The sequence below is a fragment of the Mandrillus leucophaeus genome, unplaced genomic scaffold, assembly GCF_000951045.1.
Source record: "Mandrillus leucophaeus isolate KB7577 unplaced genomic scaffold, Mleu.le_1.0 Scaffold60, whole genome shotgun sequence".
Lineage (NCBI taxonomy): Eukaryota > Metazoa > Chordata > Mammalia > Primates > Cercopithecidae > Mandrillus > Mandrillus leucophaeus.
In genome coordinates this window covers 6,151,204-6,161,314 of record NW_012106475.1, presented here as the reverse complement: position 1 = coordinate 6,161,314, position 10,111 = coordinate 6,151,204, and the positions used below count along the sequence as shown (strand labels likewise).

Here is a 10,111-nt window from a genome sequence, read left to right as displayed (position 1 = left end):
AAAATATTAATAAAACCTATTACATTAAAATTAAGAATGCCTTTTCATCAATTATAGCTTAAGGAAAGAAAATGAAAAGGCAAGCTCTTAGAAACTAGAAGACTTTTGCTACGCATATAACTAACAAAGGGCTAGCATTCAAAATACATAAAGAACTACAAATCAGTGAGAAAGACAAACTACCTAATAGAAAAATGGATAAAAGGAGATGCTTACCTTATTAGCAATTAGAGAAATGTTTATCAAGACCACAGTGAGATACCAATTTATACCTCTGCAATTGACAAAAACAAAGTCAGATAAAACCAAGTGTTAGAAAGGATATGGATCAATAGGATGTTAAACTGATGGTGGAAGCAAAACATTTATATAGCCACTTAGAAAAAGACAATTTTGCATCATGTGTTAAAGTTGAATATTTGAAAAACTTACAACCCAGAAATTCCATTTCTATGTGCATTCTCAAGTACCTTTTGCATATGCGTAGTTTGTTACAAACAATTATTTCAGTCTATAGAAAGTTATGATCTAGTTTTCTGCACCAAAGATGTTTGTCTATCCAAAATATTATGTCTAGCTTGGGTCCGTGATTCACATTTGTGTGCTCAGGTCATAATTAAATCATAGGCAAGGAGCATCATCAAATAAAATCATCAAATAAAATGTGTATTTGCTATTCTCAAAAAGGGCCTTTGTACTGAGGCTGAAATTAGGTGGTAGGTAGGACTGTAATCAAACATGAATAGATAATAGTATTAATAACCGTCACCATTAATTAAGCATGTACTGTTTGTCAGATTCTTCAATTTTTATTGAATGGAAATTACTTTGTTTAGTCTTCACAAAGGCTTTCTGATATGGGTACCATTATTAATCTTTTTAAAATGGAGCATACTGAGCCATTGGGAAGCTAAATAATTTCCACAACTTTATGTTGTAAATTGTAAGGCTGGGGTTTAAACAAAGGCTCTCTGACTCCGGCACCTGTGATACGGCGATAGAGAAGCTATTATCTTTCAGATAAAAAGTCAACTTTTCTTAACTTCACAGAGAGAACAACTCTGATTCGTGGCTATAGGCAAAGGTCTGTTGTCTCTAGATGCTTTGACGATTGTTCAGAAAGTAGTGGTGTATGTTTATCTCTACTCATGCAAAACTAAAATTGTATATTTTCAGTATTTCAATAGCATTATTTTATAGATGAATAGCAATAAAGTTATCAATGTGATATATATGTCAATGTGATCTGAAGACTTATTTAAAATTATGCCAAGAGATATGATTGCCTTGCTTTTATCTAGTTATAAAACTTCTTATCAAATAGACATCATGAAGAATGTCTACCTAAAGATATTTTCAAAAATTTAGGTAAAAGATTATTTAAGAGTCCAGTTTGTTGCAAAATTAGTATTATTGTCTTAGTCACCTTGGGCTGCTGTAACAGAAAATCATAGACTGGGTGGCTTAAAGAACAAACATTTATTTCTCACAATTCTGGCAGCTGGATGAGATCAGAATGCCAGCAGGGCTGGATTTTTTGTAAGAGTCTTCCTCCTGGTTCATAGACTGCTTTCTTCATGTATCCTCACAATTCAGAGAAAACAGGCTCTGGTTCCTTAGTTGCCTTATAAGGGAACTAACTCTATGATGGGAGACCCTCATTACTTAATCTTAGCCTAATCTAAGGCCTCCCAAAGGCCTCATCTCTAAATACTGTCACATTGGGGATTAAGGTTTCTACAATAGCAATTATTGAGGGTTTCTTTGAGGCTAGATCATATATCTGATCTGAGGAATTAATTGGTGTATGTATAGACTTTCTGTTCTTATGATTCAAAGCAAATGAGCCTATGTATGTATTGTCCAAAAGTTATTGGATTGCTACCAAAGAGGCAGAATTTTTTTTTTTTTTTTTTTTTTTATCATAGTAGAAAGATCTAGGATGAAAGTTTTGACTCTTGCAATCTAATCCCAGGTTGGCAGTTACTGTCCATGTGAACTTGGACCTGTAATCTGTCACTTTCTAATAGTTGTGCTCCTGGGAAATTTAATTAGATTCTTAATTTTCTCATGTGTCAAAAATACAGATAATAATAAATACCTTACTGGAACATTACAAGGATTAAATAAATAACATGAGAAAGATATAGAAATCCTATATGAGGAAGTCTACCATTTCCTTCCTTCTAAATTCCATTTCCATCTCTTGGGCAAGGTCAGTCACGTCTTTGGCTTTAATTTCCTCATCTATAATAATGCCAATAGCATGCTTGAGAATCTGTGATTCCGAGCCCTTCTATGTATTTCTTCCTATGTATGTTCAGCTTTAAAAAGTATTGCAAGGATCCTTTATGTAAATAAGCTATTTCTGGGGGATAAAGAAAGTGTGAACTAAAATCATTTTATTCCTCTGCTCCAAAAGTAGAGTGCTTTGCTTTGATTTTCTTTCTGACTCAGCAAACAGAGACATCTGCACTGACTTAGAGTTTTCTTGAAAGTTTTTTTTGTTTCAGTCATATGATCAGAAAGAACAAATGTAAGTCCTTCTGGAATATAGTGTGAATGACATTAAAATATGTCACTAAAACAAACATTTCTTTTCTTTCTTTCTTTTTTCTTTTTTGAGACAGGGTCTCCCTCTGTTGCCCAGACTGGAGTGCAGTGGCACAATCACATCTCACTGTAGCCTTGACCTCCTGGGCAAGTGATCCTCCCACCCCTGCCTCCTGAGAGCTGGGACCACAGGCACGCACTACCACATCTGGCGAATTTTTAGATTTTTTATATAGACAGGATCTTGCTATGTTGCCCAGGGTGCTCTTGACTCCTGGGCTCAAGCGATCTTCCCACCTCAGCCTCCCAGGGTGCTAGGATTACAGGCATGAGCCATGGCACCCAGCATAAAGTGGGCATTTCTAATTCCAGTATGCTCCTGTATCAGATGTTTGAGAGTTAAGAGATACATATACATTTCTTGGCACTTTGAATGATTAGCTGAACCAGTCACTGCTCTGTTCAACAGGTGGATTTTCGGAAAAGACATATGAATGGAGCTCAGAAGAGGAGGAGCCAGTGAAAAAGGCAGGACCAGTCCAAGTGCTCATTGTCAAAGATGACCATTCCTTTGAGTTAGATGAAACTGCATTAAATCGGATCCTTCTTTCGGAGGCTGTCAGAGACAAGGAGGTTGTTGCTGTATCTGTTGCTGGAGCATTTAGAAAAGGAAAATCATTCCTGATGGACTTCATGTTGAGATACATGTACAACCAGGTATGCAGGAAGTACTTCAAAAAGTTTTCTTTCTTCTGTGCTTCTGTCACTTCGTGTTTTTGTTTAATGGTGTTCAAAATGTTCATTTCTATTATTATGTACCCTATATATGAACCAGCTAAAGAAATGCTGTGGTGTAACCATTCCAACCTCAGTGCTTTGGGGGCCAAACTACACAGACCAATTTTCTCTGAAGCTGCTTTGTTGCATTTCCCTTAGAATATTACTTATATTTTTATTCTTTAAAGAATAGACACAGAATATCCTGATTATACTTAAATGTTATAGTGTTTAAAATGTCACATAACTTTTGTATTGTAATCACTTTTTTCCAACATTTAGTATGACGTATTTCAAGCATATAGCGAAGTTAAAAGAATTTTATACTAAACATCTTGGTATCCACCACCCAGATTCTACCGTTAACATTAGTATTCCTGCGTTATCACTTATGACTCCATCTGTTCATCCCTCTTTCCAGCCATCACTCCAAGTTATTCTTTGATGCATTTGAAAATAAATTGCTGGCCGGGCACTGTGGCTCACGCCTGTAATCCTCAGCACTGTGGGAGGCCGAGGCGGGTGGATCATGAGGTCAAGAGATCAGTACCATCCTGGCCAACATGGTGAAACCCCATCTCTACTAAAAAGAAAAACAAAAACAAAAATTAGCTGGGCATGTTTTCCTTGTCCTTCAAGGTTATTTTTCAGGCTTATGGTTTTTATGAATATCTCAATGTAGATCATTGACTCAGAGTGAATGTTATAGAAATGTTATTATGCTAATTAATAATAATCACAATTTATTCATTGAAGTATGCATCCCAAGACATTTTTCCAGGTAATACCTTATTGGAAAAATTTCAATTTCCACCTCAATAGTAATTATTTATTGACTACCTGCTAAATGTCCTAGATTGTGCTAGGCACTATGGTGGATACCAAAGAAAACATACTGTAGATTTTGCATTTAGGCATCTCACGGTTTGGCCAAGGAGACAGAATAACGATAGGTGAAATATTTAGAGCATCATTACATGGTGATATGGTGATTAATATATTTCTTTCTTTCTTTCTTTCTTTTTTTTTGAGATGGAGTTTCACTCTTGTCACCTAGGCTGGAGTGCAGTGGCACAATCTTGGTTCACTGCAACCTCTGCCTCCCGGGTTCAAGGATTCTCCTGCCTCAACCTCCCAAGTAGCTGGGATTACAAGCATGCGCCACCACGCCTCGCTAATCTTTTGTAGTTTTAGTAGAGACAGGGTTTCGCCATGTGGGCCAGGCTGGTCTTGAACTCCTGGCCTCAAGTGATCTGCCCGCCTCAGCCTCCCAAAGTGCTGGGATTATAGGCATGAGCCACCATGCCCGGACTGATCGATATATTTCTAAGTGTAGTTCAGGGAAGGGCATATAGTGGGCAAAAGTAACTGGAGAAAACTTTATAGAGATATTGGGAGTTAGAATAGATTTTGAAGATGTGTGGATCTGGATCAGAAAAGGAAAAATGGACATTCTGGACTATGAGGAAAAAGTATGATATATGTATTAAACAGAGTGTACACCTTCTTCCCTCGAGTGGAAATTAAGTATTGGAGATGAAGAAGAAATAAGATTGAATAGGTTATTGAGGCAGATAATAGAACAAATTCATAGAAGAACCAAAGCGCTTGGTAAGGGTTTAAAATGCCTTTTAGAACAAGATAAGATATAATTAAATAAGTTTTTCTTTAAATTAGTTTATGTAGATTTTTTATCAGTCCAAGTAGTCCTCTCCAAAATTCCTCTGCATTCGTTAATGTAAGGTTTTAGATTGGAGAATTATCTAATGAGATCTTCCAAAAACTAATAACTTATTCTCTGCAACAAATATCAAAATGGGGGTAACTACTATCAACCAAGGTCACCAATTACTGACTTACTAAATCTATGGGATATTTTCCATTCCTTATCCAACTTGATCTTCAGCCTTTATACAATTGATAGTTTTTCCTATTCTCTCTTCCTTTGGCTTCTCAAACCCCACTTGTAGCAGTACTTGTCTACTCCTTCCTGCTGTCCCGGCCCTGGTCAGGCCCTCAATCATATTTTTGACCTTTATTATAGCACCCACCCCTTATCCCTTCTAGCTATCATTTCCCTTCCCTACTAACTACCCCTACCTACTTCTAGAATAGTATCTCTCTACCACAACTATGATGATAATTCATCTCTGCTTCTTCATAACTTTCCATTGCCTGCAGGATAAAATCTGACTCCCTTAAGCACCTTACAAGGCCTTTCAGAATCTGGCCATCTGTCTAGCCTTTTCCTGCTACTTGCTTCCTCCTCCCCCAAAACCAAAGCATAATATGCTCTCTACTTCCTTCCTTTGTGCCTGCCTGCCTTCCTTTCTGGAATGCCTTCTCCAAATTTGCTCCCCTGGAAAATTCCTAAATATTTTTCAAGTCTTAGGTCAAACATCCTATGTGGTCTTGCCTGACCAAGGGTTATTTCTTTTTTATGCTACCATTTATGCATTATATATACTTCCATTTTGGCATGCATTTATTGCATCATAATGGTTTGTTTGCATGTCTGTCTCACTGTTAGGCTGTGAATTTCCTCTGGTCTGCAATGATATCTTTTCATTTTTATATCCCCAGGACATATCAAAAATGTGGCAGATGGTTGCTCCTCTGTAATTATTTTTTGGATGAATAAAGTGATTGTATTGATGCATTAGATGTGCATATGTTGTTTCCTTTTAACTAGAATTGGAGAGGGATAAGAATCAGAATGGATGAATGGAAAAAAAACTATACACACATATCAAGTTCCATATCACAGACTTTATTATTTTATAGGAATCAGTTGATTGGGTTGGAGATTACAATGAACCATTGACTGGTTTCTCATGGAGAGGTGGATCTGAACGAGAGACCACAGGAATTCAGATCTGGAGTGAAGTCTTCCTTATCAATAAACCTGATGGTAAAAAGGTATGATGCTAACTTCCTAAATAAAATTGAGTTTTCACTTATAACAGTTACTACTTTTTAGGATCCTTGAAGATGCACTTTTGAAAATTAATTTTGATCATTTGATATGAAGCTTAAAGTGGGGTAGCATCCTATAGCATGATCTTTGTTTCCCTTTCTTGTGATCAGGGTGGGCAAAATTATAAGGATGATAGAATAGCAGATCAGCAAGTAACATCTGTATTTTGTTTCACTGCTACATAAAGTTTCTGTAATGTTGGATTACTAGTAAAAATTACTTATAATAGTAATCAGCAGTTAATATTTTTATTTTCTGTGGCATTCATGGTATGTGTAAGAAATTATCTAAAATAGTATTCATTAATAATGGTTTGCTTTAGTTCTTATGATATTAATATTATGGTAACCCTAATGACCTAGATGTTCTATAAAATATCAGTAATGTACTCTTCTTGCCTGTAGGTTGCAGTGTTATTGATGGATACTCAGGGAACCTTTGATAGTCAGTCAACTTTGAGAGATTCAGCCACAGTATTTGCCCTTAGCACAATGATCAGCTCAATACAGGTATGAAATAAAATAAACCCATTTTGATGATGTTTCTTTAACTAAAAATTATGAGTGTATGTGTTTCTATATACATGTGATAATGAGATAAACAACAGAAATTGGGAATCATATATATTATTTGACTCAATTAGCATGCCAGTTCTTGTGATTTCTGTAGGAGTAGAATTGTTTTTGTTATTGTAGTCTAATTACTGACAAACTTTCAAATTGACTGCTTTGGTTAGAAAAGGTCATATTATCTTATTGGGATTTTTGTTGTTGTTGTTTAAAGCCTACAATAAACTCAGTAACATAAATCTTATATGAGTGTACATTGAGACCATCTATTATAAGTTACGTTTAATGAAACAGGATTTATAAATATAAATTTTGTTCTACATAGCCAGTAGAACTAAATGTAAAAACATTTACATGTGTTCATAGCTTTTAAAAACACCTTAATGTACATTTAGGAAAGTAAATATCTTGTATATAAAATTTATCTTTCTTTCCTTTCCTTTTTTCTTTCACTTTTTAAAAAGTTTTATTTTTGAGGTTATTGTGGGCTTTCTAAATTGTCCTGAAAATCCTTGTAGAGTTTTATTAGAACCAAAGAACCCATAGCATAAAAGATTTTAAGACTATTTTTAGATATTTTCAATCCACTGGCAAAAGCAAAAAGAGAGAGTGGCCAAGGAACAGGGCAGATCAATAAAAAAAAGTAAGAGAGCTTAAAAATGCAGAAAAGGCAAAGTAGTTAGGATGAGTGAGTCAAGGATGAAATTATAAGCAAGCATAGAGAATGGAACTAGTAAAGCAGTAACAAGGGCATCATATATGGTTAGGACAAACAAGACAGGGTAAACAGAAGGAGGAAGGAAAGACTGAATTTATTAAATAAAGGACTTTAAAGTAAAAGTCATAAAAAATGTTATGGTTATAACCTATTTAATCAACTTTTAAAAATTAACTTTTCTTTCAATTGACAAATAAAAATTATATATATTTATCATGTACAATATGATATTTTGAATACATACATTGTATAAGCCTTTAAAATACCGACTTAATCTAATTTATTCATAATTCACAGTGTAAGCCATAGTTATACAAGCCTATTTAAACCAGATTGAGTTTGCCTTTTCAGTATTACTCATTATTTATATTTGACCTGAATACATTGAATATTTTCATAGAAAAATCTGCTAACTCCTTAGTAATGACTATTTTTTATTATGTGAGAAATGATGATGTTATTTAAATAAGTATACAAAGTATTCTTTTTATATCACTATATAAACATATAAGCCTCCTTAACTTTTCTTTGAAGTTAATGATATTTATTCCCCTCAAAAAATGTCGTCTTAATGCTGTGATCTGTTCATGAAGCAGCAATGCATATGTATAAGGCTGTGAGCATGATATTCAGAACCTAACTTCCATGTGATGAAACTCTGTTCAGACATAAATAAAATGATTAATTGTGAAGAAGTCAACATGATTTTTCTTTTCTTTTCTTTCCTTTTTTTGAGATGAGTCTCGCTCCGTCGCCCAGGCTGGAGTGCAGTGGCGCGGTCTCTGCTCACCGCAAGCTCGGCCTCCCAGGTTCATGCCATTCTCCTGCCTCAGCCTGCCGAGTAGCTGGGACTACAGGCGCCTGCCACCACGCCCAGCTAATTTTTTGTATTTTTAGTAGAGACGGGGTTTCACCATGTTAGCCAGGATGGTCTCGATCTGCTGACATTGTGATCCGCCTGCCTCGGCCTCCCAAAGTGCTGGGATTACAGGCATGAGCCACTGCGCCCGGCCAACATGATTTTTCAAAACAAAATTTTCCATATGGCTTGCTGAGATTTAGATTGCTATTATTTTGTCTTGCTTGGAAGAATGAGTTTTTTTGACTCATTCTTTAGGTTCATAAAATAATTTTAATATTCTGTCTCCAGAGCAGATGGCTACTGTACTTCTAGAACCATTTTATAATCATTGTACATTCCTTATTGTCTCTCAACCTTCTTTTACTTCTCTCTCAAGGTCTTACAAATATCATCATGTAAGCAAGTATATAAGAAAGTTCATTTTTGTGATAACTGATATTTTTAAAAGTAGGGAATGATGAAGTAAGTGCTTAGGATGATGCCAATTATCTTATCATTGTGATTTTATTTCTTTATCAAGGTATATAACTTATCCCAAAATGTCCAGGAGGATGATCTTCAGCACCTCCAGGTAACAATATTTTCTTTTTTGTGTATCTGGTAGTCTTTGGAATATATATAGCAGAATTTTGGGGAATGATTTCAAAACATAATCAGATTCTGATTCTGCTGTTTACACAGGAACTATTGGCCCAATTAGGTGCCTGGTAATTACTGCCCCAGACTGGTTAATTTATAAAGGAAAGAAGTTTAATTGACTCACAGTTCAGCATGACTGGAAAGGCCTCAGGAAATTTACAATCATGGCCGAAGGCAAAGGGGAAGCAAGGCACTTTCTTCACAAGGCAGCAGGAAGAAGTGCTAAGCGAAGTGGGAGGAGCCCCTTATAAAACCATCAGATCTGTGAGAACTCATTCACTATCACAAGAACAGCCTCCATGTTTCACTTACCTTCACCTGGTCTCGCCCTTGACACGTGGGGATTATGGAGATTATAATTTAAGATGAGATTTGGGTGGGGACACAAAGCCTAACCATATCAATGAGTAACTACCTTTCTCCCTAGTTTGACATCAAATTTCATATATTTTTTAGAAAAAGAGTCACACTGCAAGTCACAGACATTTAAAAAAAAACACAACTGAGGTGATAAGGCTCAATCTAGCCTCAGGAAAACTACAGAGCAATCACTGCTCCAAAAGGAGCAGAAACAAAGAAGCAGAGATTCGGTTTACAAATAGTGACAGTACTGAGAAAGTTCCCAGGATTAGCACTAAGGAGCACAACTCTTCAGGTTTTATTATGCTCTGGGCACAGTGTATGTTTCTTCTCCTCTTTCGAATTCATTTCAAGATTCTCCAGGGCCGGATGCAGTGGCTCACACCTGTAATCCCAGCAGTTTAGGAGGCTGAGGCAGGCAGATTGCTTGGGCCCAGGAGTTTGAGACCAGCCTGGGCCACATGGTGAAACCCTATCTCTACCAAAAATACAAAAACTAGCCAGGCAGGCGTGGTGGCACATGCCTGTAGTCCCAGCTACTCAGTAGGCTGAAGTAGGAGGATCACTTGAGCCGGGGACGTCAAGGCTGCAGTGAGCAGAGATCATGCCACTGCACTCCAGCCTGGGTGACAGAGTGAGACCCTGTCTCCAAAAAA

At 36.3% G+C, this 10,111-nt stretch overlaps 1 protein-coding gene across 1 annotated transcript in view; it reads left to right on the top strand.

Moving 5' to 3' along the window:
• ATL1 (atlastin GTPase 1) overlaps positions 1 to 10,111 on the top strand; it is an 83,596-nt gene that overhangs the window by 27,056 nt on the left and 46,429 nt on the right. Inside the window, exons 2-5 of the mRNA XM_011999768.1 lie at positions 3,023 to 3,270; positions 6,115 to 6,249; positions 6,712 to 6,816; positions 8,977 to 9,049. Of these exons, the coding sequence (XP_011855158.1) occupies positions 3,023 to 3,270; positions 6,115 to 6,249; positions 6,712 to 6,816; positions 8,977 to 9,049 (561 nt within the window). The remainder of the gene's footprint in view (positions 1 to 3,022; positions 3,271 to 6,114; positions 6,250 to 6,711; positions 6,817 to 8,976; positions 9,050 to 10,111) is intronic.